We start from the raw sequence: 25,990 nt of genomic DNA, 5'->3' as shown, positions 1-25,990 counted from the left end.
CTAAACCATCAACACAGACTCAACAAGTGGAAAGTACAGGGTTAGGCCTTTGTAAATGTCACTGTGAACTTTATCCAGCAAGAGGCAATAAAAAGAGGATTCCCTTTTTCTGTTGGTTTTAGTTGGTTCCATTTATAACATTAGTAAACAAGGGCGTTTCAAAGGAATGTGTTCATGCGATGTTAGTGTAAATGGACAATCGTAAATGCATGTGTCTCTCCACGTCAGCATTCTTCGCGGGGTAAAAACAAGGCAACTTTACTACTGTAAGAACTTGACAGCTGCAGTGTCGGTGCGACTATGAGGTGCTAAGTCAAAGGATTTTCAAACAACAACCAAATCACTATAGGCCACAGTATTGCATGGAGTGTTACCAATTATTAGTGCCATAAAATAATATTTCTAATCTACTGTTCTCACAATACAGAAAAATACATTTTAATTATTATTTAGTCCTAATTTATCACTGGCTCATTTTCATTTGAGTCCAGTGCCTTGTTTTCTTTTTTCGCTCATGACAACAAACGTTCACGTTTGTCCTTGTCTTTCTTTGTGTATTTATTAGACCACTGTTTCCATGGTTAATACTAGGTTTTATGCAATATAGCAGATCATATTATTGTTGCAAATATTACGTTGTAAATGTCTGTATATTTTTTATTTAGCCATACTATTCTCTCTTGCTTCTTTATGACTTCTATGTAAAATTAAAGCACACTTTTGACATCTAGAAACAAACAAAAAATGGTTACATTCAGATAAACTGTAATCAATTCATAACAGTCACACTGAATGTGATGTGAAAATGGATCTTTATGACAATGAAACATCTGCTGCGTTAAATCTGTTTCACTTTTATTTACAAGGCAGACTCCACATACAGTACAGTCACAAACCACTAGCTGTGTGGCCGTACAGCTGTTCTCAACACACACCAATAATCACAACTAAAGCTTCTGAGGTCAAAGGAAAAGTAATTACATTTGGCATAAACACACTCAAAATATCACACATAAATACATTGAAATACTGACTTCCCTCAATGCGAATCTGATCTGCATCGAGTTCAGGACAATATAAAGGCAAAACTTAGGTGGAAAGTAACACCATTAGGGCTCCAACCTGCTAATACTCATAGGACATGAAATCCTACATCATCTATAGCTATATATAGATTAATGAAAATAAGTACTTTAATATTGTATACCGAAAAGGAGTAATGTTTTGAACATGATAGTGACTTTGAGTCTTTAGTGTAAACAGGCTACACAGTCAGGCAGATACATTAAAACATTTTCAGAGTTGTACAACATGGACAGACCACTTAGATAGAAATGCAATGTATAGAACAAAAAGCCATGCAACATAATTCAACCGAGTTCTATTCATTAAAGATCTATCTAATAGGTTCGAGTAGGTCAAAACAGTGACAAGTAGCACAGTCTACCGACAAAATAGCAGCTTTCTGACTGTAGGAAGAAGATGTTTTTCATGGCACAATGTTGTATGAGTTCTAAACAGCGAGACGCTACAAACCCTCTGATTGTGTTGTTGTTTTTAAGTTTGAATATAGTGATGATAGTGGAAGAAGTACTGTAATGTGGTCTCACGTCCGTCTTGGCTCCAGCCTGTAGGAGAGCTGCGTGAGCGCCCGCTGGTTGTCAATCACACACAGTTTCCTGACGTAGCCCCGCACCTCGGCCTGGTTCTTGTTGGGTTGGCAAATGTCCGGATTGAAAGGTTGGCTTCTGCAGTGTCGTACTTGTCGAATTGTGTTGGCAATAATGCGCTGAATGAGAGATCGGAAAAGCATGAGTTTGATTTTACATTTAGAGGAACCCTTTGATAAGGCTCCATCACTTTGATTTAGATTTTCAGCTTCAAAAATACACCTTCCCAAGAGCCAGACATGTGAAGCAGGCTTTCTTTCCTCGTGCATCCTGCTCTTACTGGTACGCACGATATTTGTTACTGGTTGTATTTATAGCTCCATAAATCTATGAGTTCATTTCCAGCAATAGTAAAGCGTAATGATCAAAAATGGCCAGCCGTGCAACTTCCTATTGCCATTCAATGAGGACAGAGAGTGATATTAAATATGAATTAGATTGAACAGTTTTAATGCTAATTTTGTGCGTTCGATAGATAGATACTTTATTGATCCTTATGACAAACACAGAGCTACTCGGACAAGCTGGCATTGTAGTCAGTGCATGCGTTATAGCCATAGGAACAACGTTTCCATGGAAACAAGCCATGTTGTTAATAGTGACCGAATAAATTGCCACAGACTCACCATTTTTTCAAAGTTGACCATATTGTCAATATGTGTTCTGTTGCCTTCATGTGTAAAGGTCATATCTGCAATAGAATAAAAGAGCAATAGCAATGGATCAAAATCATAACGTGATTAAAATGTCTATGTTAAAATGTAGTTGCACCTTTGAGAAGAAGAGGCATGAAGGGGATGATTGGAGGCTCCAGTTTTGTAACAGTGAGTCGATATGACCGGTGGTTTCTAGAAGGGTCCTGTAAAAGATATTATATAGTTGATGTTAAACCATTCAACACCAATGTGAATTTATGATTAGAGAGGTAACATACCATCATGCTCTCAAACTCAGCATAGAACTTCTTAAACTTGGTAGGAAGTTTCTGTCAGTAAGAAAAAGACAGAGTGTATATTCCATATAAACTCTGACATTTTGTACATGTTATTAGGCCCGAGCGCCACAAGCTGGCGAGAGGCCTATTAGTCTCGTAAGGCCGTGCGAAGCACGGCTGCCAAAGTGAGCGCGAAGCGCTCGCCCACTTCCAAACACTCACTAACGCACTCCTCCACTCATGCACGCCCCGTGCATACTAATTAGTAGTAGGAAAATGGAACATTAGCGTTGTAAACGGGCGAAGCCCGTGCAAAAGTGCGCACTAAACGAGCACTTTACATTGAGATGACGACCGTCGTCGTCATCCCCATATAAAGCACTCATTTGCGCTAAGTGGCTCACGAATACGTTCCCCATCTCTTGCATGTTCCGTGCATATAAACATGTAATGCAAAAATTGAACATTATTACTGTATAGAGGGCCAAAAACACAAAGTGGGCGGAGCCCACTCAAAATTAACGAAAGTACCCGTCAGTGACCAGGGACCCACACCATGAGGTCCGAAAATGTATAGTTTATGATATTTGAAAAATGGGAAACATTGTTTTCACATCGGAACATTCTTCTTCTTTCTTCTTTCTTTCTTCTTTCTTCTCGGGACCAACCCCCCTATTTTTCACCCAGTGAACATTGACGAAAAGTCACAAAAATTTGCACACCTCTAAAAATTGTGCCTCTCTACATTCTGGCTATTTCCCTTTTCTAAAATTAAAAAAATTGGCGCGTCAGCGCCCCCAAATGTACCAAAAATGCATTGAGAGATAGGAAATGACCCAAAAAAAATCTGATCGTAGAATCATGAAATTTGGCGCAGAGGTAGATGGTGACAAGAGAAGTAAAAAATATTATTACGGCAACGCCGTCCGCCCAACCACATGTCGGCCATATTGCTTCAAAAATGGCTAAGCATGACTCGGGAGTTTTTCCAAACGTCGTACTTTTACGAACTCCTCCCAGGGCGTTGGCCCTAAAAAGCTGAAATTTGGTGAAAATGTTACTGAGGAGTGGGACATCAAAAGTTATCCAAATTACATTGATACCTCTCACGGTCTCTGTGTGGCGAAGCCGCAAACTGTAGCTAGAATTTCAGAAATCTCCCAAATTTTACATTTCTGCCGTTTGCGCAGATAAAGTCTGAATTGCGTCAAATTAGAATCAGTTGTTAAACTCTTTGCCCTAAACCTACTTGAAGTGAAATAAATTAATTTGGCGCCACAGCGCCCCCTACAGATTTTATATGGAGGTTAAATGTTTAGTTTTGCTAAATTATATGAAATTTGACCCACAACTCAATTTTGGCATCCCCATCAAAAAAGTCAATGAGACCCATGTCATAATTGTTATGGCTTTGCCGTAGCGATGACCGAAACCTCCCATGTTATTCCAATGGGGAAATCGCCAGAACATGTTTACACTTTAGACTTTCACGAACTCCTCCCAGGGCGTCAGCCCTATTAACCTGAAACTTGGTGAGACTCATCTTCAGGGGTGGACCATCAAAAGTTATCCACATTTTTATTCAAAGAGTCACGGTGTCTGTGCGGCAAAGCCGCACATTTTGCCAAGAATTCAAAATAAAATTGCTTTTTGATGGTAAAACAAAGGGGAGAAGATGTTCAGCAGTAGGCGCAATAAAAGGACAATTGGGGCGCGTTAGCGCCCCCTCCTCTTGCGGCGTGGCGGCAGCGTGGCGAGGGCCGATCATTTCCGCTTGCGGCTATATTTTTACTTTGTTTTTGTATATTTTACTGTAAACGTCTAAACTAGCGCTTGCCTTCCCCGTCTACTCCCTGTCTAAATGATTCTGGTCCGAAAGGCCGTTTTACCTCCCATGTCTGACTCAATCTGCTGACAGCTGGGTTGCTCATCCCCATAATAATGGCAAAGAACGAATTGAGGTTCTTGAATTCCCGACAGCTGCAGGTCAAAAAGATAGTGTTGAATTTTACACAGAAAAGCACAAATTGTCTCCCTCGCGGCACAAAGTAGAGGGGTTTGGGTCAACTCACTGTGCTGCGATCTTGATGAACTTCTTGAGCAGCTGCACTCTCTTACTCAGCTGCCCACAGAGGCACACCTCGGTGACCACCCAGAGCTGGACCTGATTGAACCGTCTCAGGAACAGATCCAAGTTGGCCGTCGTCCTCCTGAAGCTCTGCCGGCCAAATGTGTGGTAGAGGAGCTCGTGCTGAAGAGAGATGTGACATGTAACTAACAGCAACAGTGCGTCTGTGCTGTTGTTATGTGTGGTTAGTGCGAGTGTGCCACCTCATGCACACAGCTGAAGAGCTCCCAGTCGAACAGAGTCATCTGATAGGCCAGGTCCTTGGAGCTCATCAGCTCAAAGGTGGACATGGAACCTGCAGTGGGGCCCTCCTGGTCTGGAAGAGGCGTCTGTTATAGAGGAGTGTGTTAGAGAGGAATGTTATAAGCCGAGGTCTAATAAAAAAGTAGTTTAAAGATATATTCTCTAAAGCATTTATTTTCCTCAATAGTGTAAAGGCTTCACTGAAGATGGTGCTAGAAAAGGCTAAAATGTGCCTTATATAACTTTTCGGGTGGGTACGCCATCTTGTCTCCATGGACATTTTATTGGACTTACCTGGAATTTTCCACAGTATGGCATTCAAGTTATCTATCTTGCATTTATCCAATTACATTTTAATTACTAAAAAAACAACTTGAAAAACATGCAAAAAAAAGCCTGCTCTTACAGTGCGCAGGCTTGCTTCTCGACAGATCTGAACTGTAAGTTGGCCTGATGGCGTCACCTGCTTGTCGCCATGGAGATAGATATTTGTAATGCCATACTGTGGAACGTTTCAGGCAAAGCAATAATATTTCCATTGAAACAAGCAGATAGCGGACCTTCCACCACAAAAGTTACATAGCGCAACTTAAAAATTACAATTGATCTTGAACACTAACTATTACTATACATAACACATATATACTCATAATAATACATCTTTACTAATGAGTTGAGTTGCTCTCGGGGACTGGTAAACAATCGCCCGTTGATGCTCAGAGTGGAAAATACTGACACTTCATTTGGCTTCAGTATTTGCTTTTCTGTAACACACAAATTATGTATTTAATAGCATAACTCATTGAAAATCAACACTTTATATGTAATTAGTGTTTTGTATAGTTTTATCTTACCCCCAGCAGAGTTAAGGTGAACCAGGAGGAGCTCTTCTGTTGTACCAGTTTTGTCTGCCACAGCACTGACCACTTCTCTCCCAGTGGCCACTACAGCAACTCGGATAGTAGTGTAAGTCTGATCACTGCAGTACACTTTTAATAGGACTAGAGAACAAAATAAAACCAGGTTTAATTGTTTTCCCAGATTTTGTCAACAGAAAAAACACTGAATAAAGGTTAAGAAAGTAAAAATAATTAATGCATCATTTTTGACATTGAGTGATACTGAATATTAAACTTACTGTCGTCTTGATTCCTTATGGGCTGCTTTTTTTGTAATCGTTCTTCCCCGTTACTGAACTGTCGTATAAGGGTTTTCTGCAAAAACAATTGGTTAGAATACATACGTTTTAACTCATTGAGATCAAAATCTCTTTTACAAAGGCAACCTAGCCAAAGTGGCCCGCAGCACACATCATAAAAACTTTTTGCACTAAAATAGGAAAGAGGCAATATTCATAGGATTCTCGCTGCTTTTAAAATAGTGCAAAACCCTCTTAGTTTAGTGAGCTATCTGGCTATCTGAAGTTAAATGGCAGTAGACATACCTTTTTTGCAGCCTTTGCTTCATCTGAACTGTAAAAGTAATATATTTGTAAATCATTTAATTGTAAACTGTACAGTTGAAAGTATTTAGTGTATACAAAATACATACTGAATTTTCACCACTTTCTCAAGGTCAGTAGCCAGGTCTTTCAGAGCTCTTAGCACTCGGGATTCATTGGACACACTCCCATACAGCTCCTGAAATAATTCCACAAGGCAAAAATAGTAACTTAACACCACCCTCAAAAATTAAAGTGTGATTTGCTGTTTTCATAATATGTTTACCTCAAGAAAGGAAATAGCAGCAGGCTCCTCTTGCAGCAAGTAGGAGTGAACATTGGCCCAGCGCAGGGACAGGATAAGGATTTTTCTTTTAGCATTGACAGCAAACTCCAGCCGCTCCTGCTCAGAGCCAAGGGGGGATGCAGCATGGTAGGTGCACGCCAGGTTAAAGAAAACTGTTAGTTATTTTTGACATTTTTAATAGATGCAGGGGCAGGCAGCCCCTGAAATGTTTCAGATAAGGAACACTGTTCCTAGTATTATTTCTACTTCTTCTTGAACAATTGGTGCTGCTCTGCAATTGATTCTATTAATTTGCCAAAACACAAACATAGTACTTTGTATGCACTCAACGGTATTTAGTCATATAACTTATAACATGGTCACAGACAAATTAAATTACTTTGAAGCCCCTCCAGACTTTGTTTAAGAAAACTTTGGAAACTAAGGACAAGAAGCCTTTACATTATCATTATTGCAACATTTTAAGTAAGTACAGTATATTGGATTTTGAAAGTTATCATAAGTTCCTGGAAGCTCATGTCTCATTTGTAAAGTTGTAAATGGGCTTTCCCCTCAACCCTTAATGGATTTTATTAGTTAAAAAAACATTAAAAACCATAGTTGCAGAGACATACCTCTGCAACTATACCACAATAGATGCATTACTATTGAAACCATAACTATCTACAAAACTAAGAAAAAGTAATTTACTCCCACATAAGATGTCTTTAATACATAAGGTACATGCTAATAGCAGCTAATAGTTAACTTCTGCCCTTGTCTTGCTTGCTTAACATATTTTGCTCTTACTCACTGCGCTGAATTATTGATGCAATGCTCAATACACATTAGACCATCTTTTGGGACACTTTGTGCATTTTAATAAGGACAATTAGAAGCATCAGCAAAATCTTCCCATTATTTTGTGTTTTAATCCACAGGGTAAAAACATCAGGGAAAGTCCTCTAGAGCCAACTTTAACAAGGGTTATTTTGGACTGAGGCAAAGACAGACAGAATTTCATTAGTGTGCAATGATCAACTGCTGCTTCAGCTTTTCTTGCTCAAACATAAAGAGTTCTCACCAGTGCATTGGCATTTAGCGAACGACAGACATGTTTGTGCTATAAAACTAATGGCTTATTGTAGTGATTGTTTCATGTCAAAAGAAAGGCGCCCATGCACCCTCTGAGCAGATGCAGAAGGATATTGTGCCATAAGAAGAGGGCAGAGCTGGCTGTTGGCCATAAACACACAGTGCATGAGGACAAAGTCATCCAGAGCCGGGTCTGGCAGGAACAACGGAAAAGAAGAGAAATTATGTTAGAGAGATAGAAGCAAACAGCCAAGCCAGCAAGACAAGTGAAAGTCAGATGTAAACCTGGTTCACTGTGATGTATGTCCATCCTCATGGTCTCCAGGAAGTGCTCAAGAATCTTTTCTGGGGTTCCTGATATCACAGTGTATCTAGGGAGGAGGAAAAACATTTGACCATTTTATTATAGGTGTTAATTTAACTTTTGAACATAATGCACTGTAAAGACTGGATGATATTAAAGTGTTATTTGCACTTACTTGATGCTTCCCAGTGTTGAGGTACGAGGGCTCTTTTCCAGCACCAGCACAGCTTGTTCATGCTCTTTTAAACGAACTGTATTTGCTTCAACATCCTAAAAATCATTGAAAAAGATGTAATCTTCTTGTTGCATGGGTTGAGGCATTTAGTGTTCAATGTATAGCTTCTACCAGTAGAGGGAGACAAACATTGTATATTGCAGCTGGCCAGTTACTGGCACAGTATCTTAACAATAGCAGTGTTTTGTTTTTTAAATCAAAATGTATGTCATGTAGATGTTGTAGATGTTGGTGTACCCTGAGTATCCTGTTGAAGTCCTCCTTGTCCACTCGTAGGAAGTGGCAGTTGTCCTCCCTCAGCACTATGGAGGCAGCGCGTGGTGAGTCTGTAACCAGGGCCAGCTTCCCAAAGTCATCTCCTTCATGCAGCGTGCACACCACACCCTAAAACATGTACAATTATAGAAAGACAAAAGATAAGAGTCAACATATTGAGCAAACATAGTCCTGTCTCAATTTCCTATCTACATCTAACCCTTTCTATCTACATCTGTGTATAGTGGCTGTGTAGTGGTGTGAATTAGCTTCTGCATGCAGTCCCTTAAGCTAATTACTCTCTGTGATCATGTGTCATGATGAGCTGAGCAGTTGCCAAATCCATCCAGAGGGATGCAAGCCACTGATGTAAATGTGCATGATCATCGTCTCAAACCTAAAATAAACTTTTCTGCACCTCAAACCTTCTTATTCCATGTGGCATGAATGAAAGTATTAATATTAATTGTAGAAAAAGCAACTGAATAGAAATATTTGGTAGTGTTGAGTCCAAATATTTAATAATATTAAATAATTTAGTAATGTAATTTCTTTCCACTGAACTTGAATAGAACACCTCTGAAACGTATGTCAATTATAACTACTGCTACATTTAGTGCTTCTAATACTACTACTAATAACTACTCCTGCAATTTAAAATGTATCCCATAGTTTAAGGGTAAAAAGTCCATCCATCAATCATCCACTTATCCGGGGCCGGATCGCGGGGGCAGCAGTCTAAGCAGGGCCTCCCAGAGTTCCCCCTCCCCAGACACTTCCTCCAACTCCTCTGGGGGGATCCCGAGGTGTTCCCAGGCCAGTCGAGAGACATAGTTGCTCCAGCGTGTCCTGGGTCTTCCCCGGGGCCTCTTCCCGGTGGGACATGCCTGAAACACCTCCCCAGGGAGGCGCCCAGGAGGCATCCGGAACAGATGCCCGAGCCACCTCAGCTGGCTCTTCTCGACGTGGAGGAGCAGTGGCTCTATTCCGAGCTCCCCCCGTGTGGCCGAGCTCCTCACCCTATCTCTAAGGGAGCGCCCAGCCACACGGCGGAGGAAACTCATTTCGACCGCTTGTATCAGCGATCTTGTCCTTTTGGTCATTACCCAAAGCTCTTGACCATAGGTGAGGGTCGACTCAGCTCCTTATTCACCACAACAGTCCAATGCAACGACTGCATCACTGCAGACGCTGCACCGATCCACCTGTCAATCTCACGTTCCATCCTTCCCTCACTTGTAAACAACCCCGAGATACTTGAACTCCTCCACTTGGGGCAAGGACACCCCACCCACCTGGAGAGGGCAAGCCACCTTTTTCCGGTCGAGAACCATGGCCTCGGATTTGGAGGTGCTGATTCTCATCCCAGCCGCTTCACACTCGGCTGCAAACCGTCCCAGTGCATGTTGCAGGTCCGGGTTTGATGGAGCCATCAGGACAACATTGTCTGCAAACAGCAGAGATGGAATCCTGTGGTCCCCAAACCGGACACCCTCCGACCCCTGACTGCGCCTAGACATTCTGTCCATAAAACTATGAACAGAACCGGTGACAAAGGGCAGCCCTGGCGGAGTCCAACATGCACTGGGAACAGGCAATGCGAACACAGCTCCTGCTCCGGTCATACAGTGACCAGACAGCCCTGAGCAAAGGGCGCCGGACCCCGTACTCCCGGAGCACCCCCCCAAAGGACACCCGGAGGGACATGGTTGAAAGCCTTCTCCAGATCCACAGGTAAAAAGTAGGAAACACAATGTAAGTAGTGACCAACTGACTGTCGAGTGGGCGGGACGGACCCTAAGTGATCCATGCAAGTGGTTTCTTACTTTGCCATAGATGACCACATTGACAGAGCCCTTCTGAATGATGTACCATGATGTGCCCTCTTCTCCCTGGTTAAACACTAGGAAGAAACAACACCATATTTGATCATTTATATTATTATTAGTCATTTTTGCATTTATGAAGAACTGGATGCTATGTTCTGAATTAAGTAAATATATTGGTATACATACACACAGTTCCTGCTTTTGCATGTGATTCAAAAATCACAACACTAGCCAGTTCCCTCTTCACCTGTAAAACAAATTTACATACAATAAATGGTTTGTCATAGTTCATTTGAATGACGGCCCCAAGCCTTAACCTTTTACTACTCTTCAGTGACTTTCACAGCTTAATCTGTCATTATGACACGTCATATCAATTTTAACAGTGGCTCAGACAAACTTGATGAGGTTTGTTTAATTTTTAAATCCTTTGCATAGGCAAATTTCATTAATTCACTAATGCTCCCAAACCAAACTGAGCTTTGGACTTATATAGTTTTATCCACACATTTGAGTGATCTCACTTGCTCTCATTCCCCTAAATTACTAGTAAGGAATAGCATCCAAAAATTGGTTTTATGCAAAAAATTAGATGAATGAAGAAATACGAATCTATTTCAAAAGATGCTTCACACCCCTGTACCACACAATATTTTTGTACTTAAAAATAAATTGTAGATTGTAATGTAGGAATGAAGGGTAGGAGTGCATGAGTGCAGGAGCTGACTCACAGTGTTGGAGAGGTGTGCTAAGGCCTTGATGTGCAGCAGTTCATCATAGATGATCTCAAGGTCGTCTCCTGTCCTCTGACCAGGCCTAGAGACAGTGCGGTTAGTCACACTCACCAGTCACATCGCTCTGCTCTTTTAGGCTAGACATGACCAGCTACACTGGCTTAATATATTCAGTTTCTCATTGTAAATATAAACACTCATATGACATTAAACCAACAACAACAATGACTTCTTGTATGTATTTTTAGGACAAATCATGGGACTTCTTGCTGATATTTAGAAGACTCAACGGTTACAGTAACCACGGTCTAAAAAGCCATACTTACGACTTCCGTAAGATCATGCGCAGCAGAGCATCTGGACCGATCTGAGCGAGGAAGAGGATGGTCTCTGGCAGCTCTTCCTCACTCTCTCTCTTCTCCTCTTCACTGGGCAGTGGTGTCTCCTCATCCTCATCATCAAGGAAACGATAAAACAAGTATTTGTCCTGGAAGCCAAGTTCTTGGTCCACTGAAGAGCACACAGGACAAATGTAAATAAATGTTTTTCTCCATTCTAGGCACCATCAAAGAAATAATAGACTTTAGATTGAGGTGTTCATAAACATTTTAGCTGTATTTACATCTATCTAAGTAACAGGCTAATGTTTTGTTAAAGCAATAGTACATTTACTTAATGATGCTTCAAATCTGAAAATAAACTAATGCCAGAGAGTTACTATAAAAAGTGTTTTGTCACCATGGTTCAGCACGCCTTCCTCCAGCAGAGACTGCCACATCCCAACAGCATGCGACCGGGTCAGAACACAGGCACTCTGCATCACCAGCCAATCCACCAGCTCTGTGCCCACACAGCATTGTCTGCCATACAGATGTGTTTTGTGAGGATTACATAGGCCAAAGGAAAGCCTTTTGAGAGGCCTGTTTGAAATGTGTATATAAAACATATACCTGTAAGTCTTCAAGTGGTACTTCCTGTCCCGGATCATATGTGGGGCTCTGGATAGAATAGCATTTCGTAGAACCTTTCCAGTTCTTTGTAGCTTTTCAGAGGGAATCTATCAAAACAGTGGACCACAACAGCATGAATAATGTACACAGTTAATGCTTATTTGTGTGGTAGAAGCACAAGAGGCGCTCACAAGAGGCGCTCTAGTCTACACACATGCTAATGTTTATATTAGTAAATGTTGCGACAAACACTCCACATAAGCTCCTATATCCTTTACAGCTCACACCTGCAGACAGCAAAAGGGCAGTATGCTAAAAAACAACTGAAGAAAAGCATGCTAACAGGCCAGCTGGGCTCTTTCTTCCTGGTGAATTCATTATGTGGTATTACCATAACTACAGAGGCTCACATCTGTGAGTCATCCCTCGGATCTACTCAGAAATCTCACTCACCTGAAATATACCCTTGTTACCCTTGTTTTAGTACATTCACAAAACCCTTCTATGCAGCTTTACTGCAATACTTGTTTAATACTACATCTTGGCATGAAACACATAGAAGAACCGCAGTGTTGTTCAAACAGAAAAAAAAGTTTGCTATGTTTAATCACAAAAACCTTATATTTACCTTGTGCCCTTTGTTTGCTGTATCAGAGTTCATGTTGTCTTTGTCAGTGAGTCCTGTAAAACAGAGGCATTTTGTGATTTTGTAAATTAAAGACTGAAATGTAAGAATTCTGACAGTATCAAAGTACAAATAAAGCAATGCACTATTTGCTTTTTATGTTTGAATGGAATTTCAAATTCGTTATTAAATAAATTCATTGTATGGTGAAAATAGGTGTTAAATATACGTTTTAGTCAACCCAGTAGACAAGAAATCATTATATCATATAAATATTGATTGTGGGACTGCACAACTAGAATGCTCACAATATTGTATTCTATGTATCAACTATACTAAGCCTCTGTTACATAACAATACAATGACACTCTTGGGTTAGGGTTAGGGTTAGGTCATGTTTAATTATGCATCAGTCAGTGTTTCCCATTAAAAGTCTAAAATTAGAGCTAAACTATTAATATTAGTGTAATAAAATTGTATATGATAATATTTTGTGCTTGTTGTATATATAGTTCATCTTTAAACAGTTCTTTCTTGATCAGTAGAGGTAAGAAAATAAACTCTAAAAATGTTATTAAATGAAAGTACTCTTGAGAATCACATGTGCCAACATAGTATCAGAAACACTGTTTTGCAGTATACTGTATTGCTGGGTTTCAGATTCCTGTTTTATGCAACATTTCAAGGACGTTTCCCTATTCAAAACATATAATATTTAGTTTTAAATTGTGAATTGCTGCAGCAATGGCCCTAATTTATCATCATTCTAAAAACCCTAAATATTATGGGACCCCCAAAAGACGAGCGACCACTTGCAGAAGCTAAAGGGGCTCCAAATAAATAAATGAATAAATAAATAATATTTTTAAGTAAATGGCTTTTAAGTGTTCATTTACTCACTGTCATTGTTGGATCCACTCTCCATCGCTCCATAAGGAGGGGCCAAAAGTCCAGCCAGGCTCTGACGATACTGCTGCATGACACAAAGCATACATCCATTAAAATCCATAGCATTTGGAATCTTCTTTTGTGTCACAAGCAGCTGTTCGGGGGCATGCAGCTTGTGCACTAAAGCCCATTGTAGCATTGTAGATAATTTCCATGCATAACAACTAACATTATGTAAGATACACAGAGAGGCATTTAGCATCGGGTTAATGAGGACAGATGGGCTGTGTGCAGATGTTGAACTTCAAGCTAAATTACACTGAGTTGCCACTGTTACAAAGTCATTACCAAAAAAACAAGTTGTCTGCTCAAGTGTCAAGAGAGAGCCACACGGCAGCAACAACAAACCAAACAACTGTATTTTCTAATGGGGACTGAGGCAGTATCATCCAGGCAATCCAATAATGTTGAGGATTTATTGATCAACACTAGAAAACATCATTGGCACAGATCCATAAATGTGCTTTGGAGGCAATTGGTATGAACAAACTACAACAGTGTCAAATGTACATTTTACAGATTACTTATTGTAAAAAGTTATTTATATACTAAGATTATTTGCCATTTATATCCTATATCCTTAAATAAACATTCTGCATGATGTTGCAGATATATAGTTTCTAACATAATCTCTGTTAAAGATCACTACTGGCTGCTAATATTACAAACCGGACAAAACTCTTGACTCACCTGAGGTAGCCCTATCACAGTCCACAACCAAAGCCCCTTGAGAAGTGCCCTATGCTCCCCTACACCTCACACACACTCCACCGGATAGCACCCCCTCCAAACAAGCCATCGTTCCTCCCTCTTCCTCTAACAAGACCGTTCTGTGCCCCCTTGCTGCAGCGACGGAGAGCCAAGAGACCGAAACGCTTTCCTTCACACAGGTTACCACGGTGATGAGCGGCTACCCCGGTGGAAAGTGGAGGTTAGAAAGAGCAGTACAAAGGGGGCAGAGGAAGGAGGCTGGTAAAAGACGCAATCGCTAAGCCAGAGGGAAGTGTGGAGAATCACATGGGGAGGATGTCATCAGTAATGAGTAGTTTCATTTATTCAAAAAGCTAATTCTAATATTTTCCATAAAAACAAATTTTGCTGGTAATTGCTTGTTAGTGCTACATGCTAAGAAATAATTATTCTATAATTGGATGAGAACTGGGTGGGCACAGCTAGGGGGAGGCAGTAGGATTGAGTACAACAAAACAGCTAATGTTAGATGAGATTTTTTTCTAAACTGAAAAAGAGCCAGGTAGGATATGCAAATAGTGAATAATGCCTATTTCAAAGAGAAGGAGCAGAAGGGAAAATTTTAGGAAGAGAAGAGGATGCAAAGAACAAGACTGTATGGCTTATGAATAAGTACACTCGTATAGCATGTTTCAAATCTTCAAAATACATTACTGAATGAGGTTAAACCACATTGTCAATGTGTAACAATTAGCCACAGGAAACTACTTTAGATAAACAGAGCCATTGTGGAAAACAACAAGTGTCTATAGTAAATAAATAAATCATTTTCTACAGCTTTGTCAGTTCAAAAGCGAGAGTAACCTTATCAAGGAGGTCCACAGCAGGCGGCTCGTTCTATGCCAGAACTCAATCAACAGGTCAATACCTAGTGAAACACTGTTATTTACAGCTACTACTTATAACAATACAAACATAACCATAACCAAAACCAGCATAACTACCTTGTTGTGGTCATGTATTATTATCAAACGGTCAAACTATAAATGAAGATAAGTTTGTTATCTTATGTTCGGGAGCAGGACCACCACACCCCTCTTACGCCCCTTCCTGCGGCTACACTATTTAAGCAAATCATACAGATCAGTGCACAGATCACCCTCTTTTAATTCTTCTAATTCTTCTAATTTATATCCTAGATGGGGGTATCGAGGCTCAGGAGCCAACAGCCCTCATCACCAGAAGCCCCAAAACAGCATCCATTCTTCATGTTTCTTGTACGCCAATAAACACTTTGAATAGTTGCCAAGGTTGTGGTCCTTGCAAGTGAAACAGCAGATCTTTATTTCCAGAATCTGTCCTGTTTTTTGTAGAAAACAGCCTTCTTGTTTTTGTATAATCTTAAATATCGTCACTTGAGTGAAATATGTAGTCTAAAATGCACTTTTAAAAGTCTTATCAGTACATTATAGTTGTAGTAGAGAGCCCTCTAGTGGTTAAACCTATGACAACTACAAGTAAGTACAATAATTAACTATGTAAATGCTGAAGGTTTCTTACCTCCCAAAGAGTTTTAAATTCCCTTTGCTCAATGCGGAGCAGTTCACTGGTCTCTCTGCTGACGATGGTGGCATGGCGTGGCGTGTTGTCCAGGATTGACTCTCCAAATGCAGTCCCAATCCCCAGTGTACAAATAGCAACTGCATCCTGTACAAGGACATGACCAAGAAAAATAAACAAAATGAAAATAAATGCTTGACAACATTCAATGTAAAATCATTCATAAATAGTATTCAGGAATTAGTATCATGATATTCTGCAAATGAGTGTAGACGGCTGCAGCCAGGAGACAGATTAGCATGCTGATAAATGGTAATAGATTCATATATGAGAAAACTGCTGCATGGAATTTCTTAAAGGATTATGTCTTTTGATGCATGATACAGCTGGACACTCCACATTCAAATCAGACATGTGTAACATCACCCACACATTCTTTCATCGTGGTCAAAGTGACATTTCAAATACAGCTGCAGAAACTAGGCCATCAACAGCTCCTTAGGGCCACAGCCATGCCGAGGGTATTTCGTAATAAAGGGGCTTTTTATCGCTACAATTCACCGCAAATCCTCTCTCTCCTCAGTCTATATGAAGCCACAAAGCCATCGCAAATAACTGTGGCACATGTCTCAAAGGAGGGGCAGCAGCTTTACTCTGGAACACTGAGGCATGAACTAATGTACCACAATCATGTCAACACTGAAGACACAAAACTGGGACTCAAAACCAAACACTTTCAATACAATGTAAAAGTGAAAACTGACATGTATAATAAGGTATAAAATGCTATAAGATAAAACAGCCTCAAGTAATAGCAGGTAATAATAATCATATAAGTAATCATTTAAATTGTTCACCAGTGGAAAGAGGGATTTTGAGTCTATAGTAAGAGCGATAGAACTACAGTTTCTTTGATTGTAAGTACAGGCCTTGGCTTTTTATCTTTACCATTAGGAGATGACTGTAGGTTTGTCATCTTTTTCCACATATTCCTTGCATAATATGAAATACATACCTGGTGATTGGCAGTTTCTGACACTTTGACGTCAAGTGAGCCTGAGAGAACGGCGTACCAACTTGTACCAATGTCTCCTTGTCTAAATACTGACAAAAAAAAGAATAGAGTTCACAGCCCAGGGCTCGGCAGTTATTGCAAAGACTATACAGATAGCATCTACTACATGTTGTGTTATACTGTACATTATAGGCCTGTCATATGGTGTGTAGATACATACATGTGATGCCTTTCTCCAGGCACTCGTAAAAGGCACAGCTACAGATCTGCACAAGCAGCGGAGGCGGGAACCTCTGGAAGGCCTTGACCTCTCTCAGTCTGGTGAGAATGATGTCCACGTCCTCACCAGAGCGCTCCGACGGCCTGCACACACACAAGCCATCAGGCGCTAAAAAACAAAGCCACATTTGTTATGCTGTAGATAGGTAATGGAGCAAAGCAGGGTATTTTTTTGGCTCATTAAGTGGTTGTAGTGTGGATTGTTTTAGTGCTATGTCTGTTTTTGTGCTTCAGAGTCCTGGCTTGTGTCTTTGTGATAAGAGCAGAGCTTAAGGTGTTACTTCTCCCGTCGTAGACCTCCCGCGGGGTGTTGATGTTCGAGCTCATTTGTACTGCTGCTGGTTCTAATACACTTAAATCCAAACACATGCACACTGCACGCACTTACTACACACACACACATACACACTAGATAGCCCGTCCATAAGAAACATGAGAAAACTTAACAGCAGATTTGTGAAATGGTAAAATAAGGACCATACTAAGGGCTATTAATTTGTCTACAGAGTGGCTCATCTACGTATGAGTCTTCTCTATTATGCCTCTCTACTTCATCAACTTTTGTCTGCTTCCGCTTAATAATTATCAATCCATTTTCCTGCTCCATCTCCTGAGACGTGTGTATTTCTCTTCAGAGTTTATGCAGAAAGACGAAAGAGAACACTTTCTTCTTTAAGCAGCTCAATTGCTCAATCTTCTCACTCAGTTATTCTGAAATGTTCTGACTTCAATTTAAATCAACACAACCTTCAGATCAAGCTTTTATTACCCTTTCACACTTCATACCTCCTAGGCATGACTCAACTATAAAAAAGCTATATATGAGCAAAACACGCAACACACTGTCTTGCAAAACATAATTCTTCTGAATAAAGAGACGATGCCGACAGACACAGACATTTTATAAATCCACAAGATCTGCCATTGGCTAAGCGTTTTAAATTGAGCTGGGCCCTGCGTGTTTTGTGTGTCTGACTCATCATCTTCCTCCAGCGCCTACAGTTTGGCCTGTGGCGCACGGACACGAGCGTCAGGACCCATAGTGGGCAGGGTTAATACAGCAGACAGGTAAACTCCCACACACTGAAGCCCGTTTAAACACAAAGGTTAACTTACTTGATGTTTATGTATCGTACAAATTATTATCACACAGCAGTCTATTTATTGGTTTAATGTGGTATGCTCCATTGATGTCACTCTTGCAAATCTATGGAGGAATTAACACATGTTTAAAATGTTAACAGTTTACTAAATTGAGCGTTTTATCTGGTTCAGAGAATAGTTCCAATGTTATTAAAAGGAGAAAGTTGCAGAGGTTGAATACAATATTATAATGAGCAATTTGATATTACAATAAAGGTTGAGAGTCTAGGTCCACAAGAAAGAGACAAGAGGAGATTTTGACATAATTTATAATAAATAATGCAATCCAGTTCCCAAATTTGACCTTAGCATTTTTCAGCTTTTTGGAACTACAGTTTCTTAAGAGGTGAAACTCACCAGCATTAACCCTTTTCTGTCCAATTCAAATGTAAACACAAGATAATTTTTCTCATGTTTGGACAATCTTATGCCAATATTATCTTGCAAGATCTAGTGGCATGAGATCTTGTCCCAATTACAATTGTAAAAGGCCAGTGTGAAGCTTTGGCAGAAACCTAATGTTTAAGATAGTAAAGTAATCATATGAAAGCAAATGGCATGCACCTTTATACATGTGATTAGAGCCGTGCAATTAAGCCAATCGTAACAAATGATACGCTTTTATTTATTTTTTTAAACGCAGGCTCTACAGCCAGTATTCTGTCGGTAAAAGCATTTTATTTTATTCTATTTAGAGCAGGTATATAGACTTTGGAGGACTTGACTTTTTTTTTTAAATGATCTCGTCTGATCTCGTAATCTATGCAACATTGGTGGATGCTGTTTTTGTTTCCTTAGGCAAGTCACTTCACCCAAATTGCCAATGAATGTGGCTTGTGAATGTTTGTGGTTGTCAGAGGGGCCAATGGTCGAAGATTGGAAGATTGGAAGAGTGTGGAATGAATGAATAATATGTAAATAATATGTGAAGGGCTTTGGAAAGGCGTTAAATACAGTAGATCAATTGCATAATATCATCATTATCATTGTTCATATTCATAAAGTCATATAAAAAGATTAATATACAATTCTAATCAATTAATATGAGGATTTGTTCATCTTTTTGCAATATCACCAATACATAGCTGACTCTTTCGGGCTCTTGTCTAATCTTAGATATATAGATGTGTAAAACAAAAATAGTGCACATTTCCCACCTTAATAATGCACATTCCTTGTTGGTTGCATGCGCCTCTACAGCGGTGCTCGCTCCTCGTCTGTCCACAAGAATCAGCATTCTCTGTGCTGGAGATTTGACCTGAGTGCTGTTACCTTATCTCCTGCTCCTTCTATAGTCCCAGCCCCTGTCTTCGCCTTTCCCAGCCCTTTTGGCCTCATGGATCAGAACAACAGACAGCTCCGTTTTCAACCGCACTCACGTGAAGGGACTTTTAGCCAGCCAACCAGCACAACAGTCAACGCTTGGAGGCACATACCGAGGCTACAGAAGGTCCGACAGATTGTTTTAGGAAATCTCCATCTGGAAAAGCATCTCTGTTTCCACACACACATATCATAGGTTGATTCATGGCAGAGAACCAACATGTCAGACAGCGTCAACACACTCCCAATGAATATGTAACTGTTGGGGAGATAATCGTGTGTGCACAGCTCTCTCAACACCCCTCTGCCACGCCGCCACCAACAACAACCTCACGACTTGTAAAAGCGCTGAATAATGAGCATAAACTGTGAGACCATGAATAATTGAGTGGCATTTGAAAAGGTCAAGCTGTCTGTCTGCTGCATGGTCAGATATCATGACCTTTCCAACTAGCCTTCTCCATTAAATACGTATAGGAAAGCTCTACATGTACGAAAGCTCTACATACAGGTAAGCTTTGTATACAGGTAAGCTCTACATACAGGTAAGCTCTACATATATACGAAAGCTCTACATACAGGTAAGCTTTATATACAGGTAAGCTCTACATACAGGTAAGCTCTACATACAGGTAAGCTTTATATACAGGTAAGCTCTATACGAATGCTCTATATACAGGTAAGCTTTATATACAGGTAAGCTCTACATACAGGTTAGCTTTATATACAGGTAAGCTCTACATACAGGTAAGCTCTACATATACGAAAGCTCTACATACAGGTAAGCTCTACATATACGAAAGCTCTATATACAGGTAAGCGCTACATATACGAAAGCTCTACATACAGGTAAGCTCTACATATACGAAAGCTCTATATACAGGTAAGCGCTACATATACGAAAGCTCTACATACAGGTAAGCGCTACATATACGAAAGCTCTATATACAGGTAAGCTTTATATACAGGTAAGCTCTACATACAGGTTAGCTTTATATACAGGTAAGCTCTACATACAGGTAAGCTCTACATATACGAAAGCTCTACATACAGGTAAGCTCTACATATACGAAAGTTCTACATACAGGTAAGCGCTACATATACAAAAGCTCTATATACAGGTAAGCTCTACATATAGGCAAGCTCTACATATACGAAAGTTCTACATATACAAAAGCTCTACATATAGAAAGCTCCACATATAGGTAGGCTCTACATATACAAAAGCTCTATATACAGGTAAGCGCTACATATACAAAAGCTCTATATACAGGTAAGCGCTACATATACAAAAGCTCTATATACAGGTAAGCTCTACAGGTAGGCTCTATATATAAGTAAGCTCTACACATAGTTAAGCTCTACATATACAGAAGCTCTACATATATAAAAGCTCTACATATATGACAGCTCTACATACAGGTAAGCTCTACATATACGAAAGCTCTACATAAGATAAGATAAGATAAGATATTCCTTTATTGTCCCACATGGGGAAATTTCATTGGTGCAACGCAGGTAGATACAGAGGTAGATACAGAAGAACAGATCACTTATAGGAAGTCTGAAAAACACTTTCAGTAGAAGATCTCCTATAAATAAATAAAAACTCCCATAGACAAATAAATAAATAAATACCATTGCATGTGATCACGACAGTAATTGCACATGAATATGTGTCACGACAGCACATAGACTGCACATGAATTTCACAGTAATTGCACATGAATTGCACATGAATTCCAACAGCAATTGCACATATGACAGAATTGCACATCAGTATTAGGTTAGGTCAGTATTGCGAGTGTTCAGTACTAACAGTTTTTGTTATAAAGTCTGACAGCAGCAGGAAGGAAAGACCAACAGAACCTTTCCTTCACACAGCGAGGGTGGATCAGTCTCTCACTGAAGCTGCTCTCCAGAGCGGAGAGAGTGTCCTGCAGGGGGTGACACTCATGGTCCAGCATAGATGTGAATCTAGCCAGGACCCTCCTGTCCCCCACCTCCTGCACCGAGTCCAGAGCACAGCCCAGGACGGAGCTGGACTTCTTGATGACTCTGTCCAGCCTCTTCCTCTCCCTCTCTGTGATGCTGCTGCTCCAGCAGGCCACACCGTACAGGAGGGCTGATGCCACCACAGAGTCGTAGAAGGTCTTCAGGAGTGGCCCTGTCACTCCAAAAGGCCTGAGTCTCCTCAGGAGGTAGAGCCGACTCTGGCTCTTCCTGTACAGTGCGTCTGGTTTATGAGTCCAGTCCAGTTTGTGGTTCAGATGAACACTCAGGTACTTGTATGAGTCCACTCTCTCAATGTCCCGTCCCTGGATGTTCACTGGTGAGGGGGCAGTGGGGTGGCGTCTGCGGAAATCCACCACCATCTCCTTGGTCTTCCCCGCGTTGATGAGGAGGTGGTTCCGCTGACACCAGTCCACAAAGTCCTGCGCCAGTCCTCTGTACTCCGCATCATCGTCGTCCCTGATGAGTCCGATGATGGCAGAGTCGTCAGAGAACTTCTGCAGTACACAGCTGTCCGTGTCATGTCTGAAGTCTGCAGTGTAGAGGGTGAAGAGAAAGGGCGCGAGGACAGTGCCCTGGGGCGCCCCCACACTGCAGGTCCGAGTGTCAGACACACAGTTCCGGGCTCTCACAAACTGGGGTCGGTCTGTGAGGTAGTCCAGGATCCACTCTGCCAGGTCATACTCCACACCAGCCGTCTCCAGCTTGTCCCTCAGGAGCAGCGGCTGGATGGTGTTGAAGGCGCTGGAAAGATCGAAGAACAGAATCCTCACAAAGCTGCCAGGCTTTTCCAGGTGAGAGAGAAAGCGATGCAGCAGGGAGATGACGGCGTCCTCCACTCCGATGCCAGACCGATATGCAAACTGCAGCGGGTCCATGGCTGAGCTCACGGTGGAGCGGAGGTGGTCCAGGACCAGCCGCTCCAGTGTCTTCATCAGGTGGGAAGTGAGAGCCACTGGCCTGAAGCTGTTGAGGTCTTTGGCGCGCGGTGTCTTGGGCACAGGTACCAGACAGGAGGTCTTCAAGACCTGTGGTACCACCCTCAGCTTCAGGCTCATGTTGAAGACATGCTCCACAACTCCACACAGTTCATCTGTGCAGGACTTAAGGAGCCTGGGGCTGATGCCATCAGGTCCTGCTGCCTTCCTCACTTTAATCCTCTTCAGCTCACTCCTCACCTGTGCTGCTGTGACAGTCAGTGGTTGGCAGGGGGACCGTGTGCTGGGGGGATGGGTGAGTCCAGGCGAAGTGGGGAGCTGATGGTCCGGGGCAGATAAGCGAAGAGGAACAGATGCAGGGCATTGTCCAGCTGTGGAAGAGGGAGCATGCAGCTGTGCAGGGGGAGGGACGGGTGATTGATCAAACCTCAAGAAGTGAGCATTTAAATCATTCACCCACTGTAGATCCCCCTCTGTCTGGGCAGGGGGGATTTTGAAGCCCGAGATGGTTTTCAGGCTCCTCCACACTCCCTGAATGTTCTTTTGCTGCAGCTGCTCCTCCATCCTCCTCTTGTAGCCGGCCTCAGCCTGCCTGATCTTCCTCCTCAGCTCCTTCTGCACAGTCCTCAGCTCCTCCTTGTTCCCTGACCTGAAGGCTCTCTTCTTCTCCTTCAGCAGAGCCTTCAGTTCACGGTTAATCCATGGCTTGTTGTTTGGAAAACACCGCACCGTCCGGGAGGGAACAATGTTCTCAAAACAGAAGTTGATGTAGTCTGTGATGCACTCTGTGATGGTGTTGATGTCCTCCCCATGTGGGTTATAAAGCTCAGTCCAGACAGTGGTGCTGAAGCAGTCCCTCAGAGCCTCCTCGCTCTCAGTAGACCACATCCTCACCTCACGGGACACCACAGGCTGCCTGCGCACGATGGGTTCATACACAGGCCTCAGATGTACAAGGTTGTGGTCCGAGCTGCCCAGGGGAGGGAGGGGGGAAGAGGAATAAGCCTCCTTGGTATTGGCAAAAAACAAGTCCAATGTTCTATTCTCTTTCTGGTGGGGCAGGTAACATACTGGGTGTATGTTGGTAGAACAGAAGAGGGAGAAGCGTGGTTAAAGTCACCAGAGATGAGGAAGAGAGCCTGTGGATGCTGTGTTTGCAGCCTACAAGTGCAGGAGAGCAGTGCTTCACAAGCATTTTCAGCATTGGCAGACGGGGCCACATAGACTGCGATCAAAATCACATGTGAGAACTCCCGGGGCAGATAATATGGCCTCATGCCAATAGCCAATAGTTCAATTGGTATTGGTAAGCTCTACATATAGGAAAGCTCTACTATAGGTAAGCTCTGCACTAACACTGGCTAAGTTTACATGCACACCAAAAATCAATAATGATCTGATTATTCTAGTTATCTGATATTTACAGGCCATGTAAATGTACACATAGTTTTGTAATGGTATGCCTATAGGACATGTAAGTCCATGACCCAAACTTAAAGTAATCAAACAAAAAAAAAGTCATAAAAAAAGTACAGAAAATGACCAGACAAACTAAAACTAACTGCCCTACCAGAGAATTATTAGAATGCCATCAATTATTTGTGTTGTTTTACTTACAAAGTATCAGGCCTAAAAAGAACTAATTTACACTTAACGCTTCATTAAAAACTACTACATTGGGCTAAATTTGTTGACTTGCAGTTTAGACTGTCCATTTAAAAAATAAACCAAGACAAATAGACATTGTCTAACAGTCAGGAAAAGCTTTTGGACGCTCAGCGCAAAATATTGATTCAATAAAAGGTGTAAGACCGAAGAGAAGAGAGTGCTCTAGTCATTCCTCTGTCTGGTCTAATCTGTGCACCCAACCTCTGGTAATGTGCCACCATTACAACTGAACACGCTACGATGCAATCTTTCTGATAGTATGACTGAAATGTGATGAGGGAATAAGGTTTGATTGTTTGTTTTCACCTTGAATTGTTTTGAAATTTCATATACATAAATACATGTCTACTGACTAGTAATCTATGATTACAAAATCTAAGATAAAATAATATTCCATCCATCCATCCATTCATTTTCTTCGGGGTCGCGGGTGACTGGAGCCTATCCCAGTGACACCGGGCCTTAGGCGGGGTACACCCTGGACAGTGGCCAACTTGTCGCAGGGCCAACACAGAGACATAGACATTACAGACAGTTCACTCACATTCAATCACTAGGGCCAATTTAGAGTCACCAATTTTGCCTAACACATACATGTCTTTGGACGGTGGGAGGAGCCGGAGAACCCGGAGAGAACCCACGATAACACGGGGAGGACATGCAGATGTTATAAGTAATAAGTAATATTATGCATTCTGCCAAACAAAAAATATTATATTTGCATGTACATTGAGCTAGAAATATAATTGTTTGATTACTCATATGTACACACTGTATTTACACATTATGAACTGAATCTTTCTTAAAACAGGTAATCATATTACAATAAACAAAGTCTCAGCTTCAGATTGCCATTAGTAACATAAGGATGTGTCATCATGAGATGTGTAGGTGTAAAGGAGATGCAGCCATACATGCCTCAATGTTGGCCAATTACAATATAGGTGCCTTTTAAAAATATATATTTATTTATGCCTCTTTTTCTCAGGGTAATGAGACAATTTCATAGTAAAACTCTGATCAAACAGCCTAATCTGCCGCCTCAGCTGTATCACCTCTTCTAAGTATAAACCTGAAAAATATAAACACACAGGCCAACACTATAGGTAATTATAACCTACACATTATTGACCATTAATTGTTAGGTGCAATAACAACAGTAGTAGTAGTAGGCCATAATATAAGGCGTCTCTCATCATTTCCCATGTGCTGCAGAGACATCTCGGTGAACCTCGAAGCACCAACGCCTTTCTCGCTGAGGACACAATAACCGCTGCTTCAGGAAGGAGGATGTGCTCCGCCATGTGCATGTTCCAACAGAACAGTAGACTTTGTATTTTAATACAAGCAGCGCGTAAAACAGTGCACACGCAGTATTAGCCGGTAACAATGAATCACGTTGACACGGATGAATGAAGGAGAGCGAAGCAAGCACGAGCATAGCGTGGACTGAGCCGGAGCGTGCGCCAGGGATGCGTTTACGCACCTTTTATCAAGACAGCAGATCCACTCCGCAGATGGAGACAGATTAGGGGACATCTGTACCGCCACCATGTCGACAGAGCAGCGGTGCTGCCGGAGCAAGCCCGCGGTGGACGCTGTTTGTTAATGAATGTGAGCTTAAGCGTCTCGTCCCGCCCCTCCGCCGAGTCTCCTCCAGCTCCAGATGATGCGCCTTCACGGT

The 25,990-nt window shown here is 41.5% G+C and overlaps 1 protein-coding gene across 3 annotated transcripts; it reads right to left on the bottom strand.

The window, feature by feature from the left end:
* Positions 1 to 834: 834 nt before the first annotated feature.
* Positions 835 to 25,990, bottom strand: LOC140356381 (rap guanine nucleotide exchange factor 4-like). 3 transcript variants are annotated; one of them, XM_072441264.1, is made up of 29 exons: positions 25,793 to 25,990; positions 17,163 to 17,305; positions 16,943 to 17,031; positions 15,928 to 16,074; positions 13,630 to 13,702; positions 12,733 to 12,785; positions 12,105 to 12,211; positions 11,893 to 12,014; positions 11,481 to 11,664; positions 11,152 to 11,236; positions 10,607 to 10,667; positions 10,418 to 10,494; positions 8,574 to 8,720; positions 8,277 to 8,371; positions 8,083 to 8,168; positions 7,923 to 7,990; positions 6,703 to 6,864; positions 6,527 to 6,615; positions 6,420 to 6,447; positions 6,114 to 6,189; positions 5,830 to 5,976; positions 5,642 to 5,739; positions 4,936 to 5,061; positions 4,677 to 4,855; positions 4,494 to 4,584; positions 2,605 to 2,655; positions 2,442 to 2,529; positions 2,297 to 2,361; positions 835 to 1,789 (listed from the first exon to the last, which is right to left on the bottom strand). In XM_072441264.1, exons 1-29 carry the CDS (start codon positions 25,858 to 25,860, stop codon positions 1,607 to 1,609), a joined length of 2,988 nt encoding a protein of 995 aa, XP_072297365.1. In that variant the 5' UTR covers positions 25,861 to 25,990; the 3' UTR covers positions 835 to 1,606. The 3 variants fall into 3 exon arrangements, with proteins under 3 accessions (XP_072297365.1, XP_072297366.1, XP_072297367.1); XM_072441265.1 differs by lacking the exons at positions 15,928 to 16,074; positions 16,943 to 17,031; positions 17,163 to 17,305; positions 25,793 to 25,990 and adding an exon at positions 14,368 to 14,597; XM_072441266.1 differs by lacking the exons at positions 15,928 to 16,074; positions 16,943 to 17,031; positions 17,163 to 17,305; positions 25,793 to 25,990 and adding an exon at positions 14,368 to 14,549 and having other exon boundaries at positions 13,630 to 13,699.

This window comes from Eucyclogobius newberryi, unplaced genomic scaffold (assembly GCF_026437365.1).
Source record: "Eucyclogobius newberryi isolate DKJ021-1_F unplaced genomic scaffold, fEucNew1.0.hap1 SCAF_12, whole genome shotgun sequence".
Taxonomy (NCBI): Eukaryota; Metazoa; Chordata; class Actinopteri; order Gobiiformes; family Gobiidae; genus Eucyclogobius; species Eucyclogobius newberryi.
This window is presented reverse-complemented; position numbering and strand designations above follow the sequence as displayed.

What these genes read in the sequence shown, in the direction of transcription:
- LOC140356381 (XM_072441264.1), bottom strand. Translation starts at nt 25,860, where the DNA reads ATGGTGGCGGTACAGATGTCCCCTAATCTGTCTCCATCTGCGGAGTGG. An exon ending in CGCATGATCTTACGGAAGTC is followed by an intron (nt 11,237 to 11,480) that starts GTAAGTATGGCT and finishes CACTGTCTCTAG; the next exon opens with GCCTGGTCAGAGGACAGGAG. An exon ending in ATGTGGTCATCTATGGCAAA is followed by an intron (nt 8,721 to 10,417) that starts GTAAGAAACCAC and finishes TACATGTTTTAG; the next exon opens with GGTGTGGTGTGCACGCTGCA.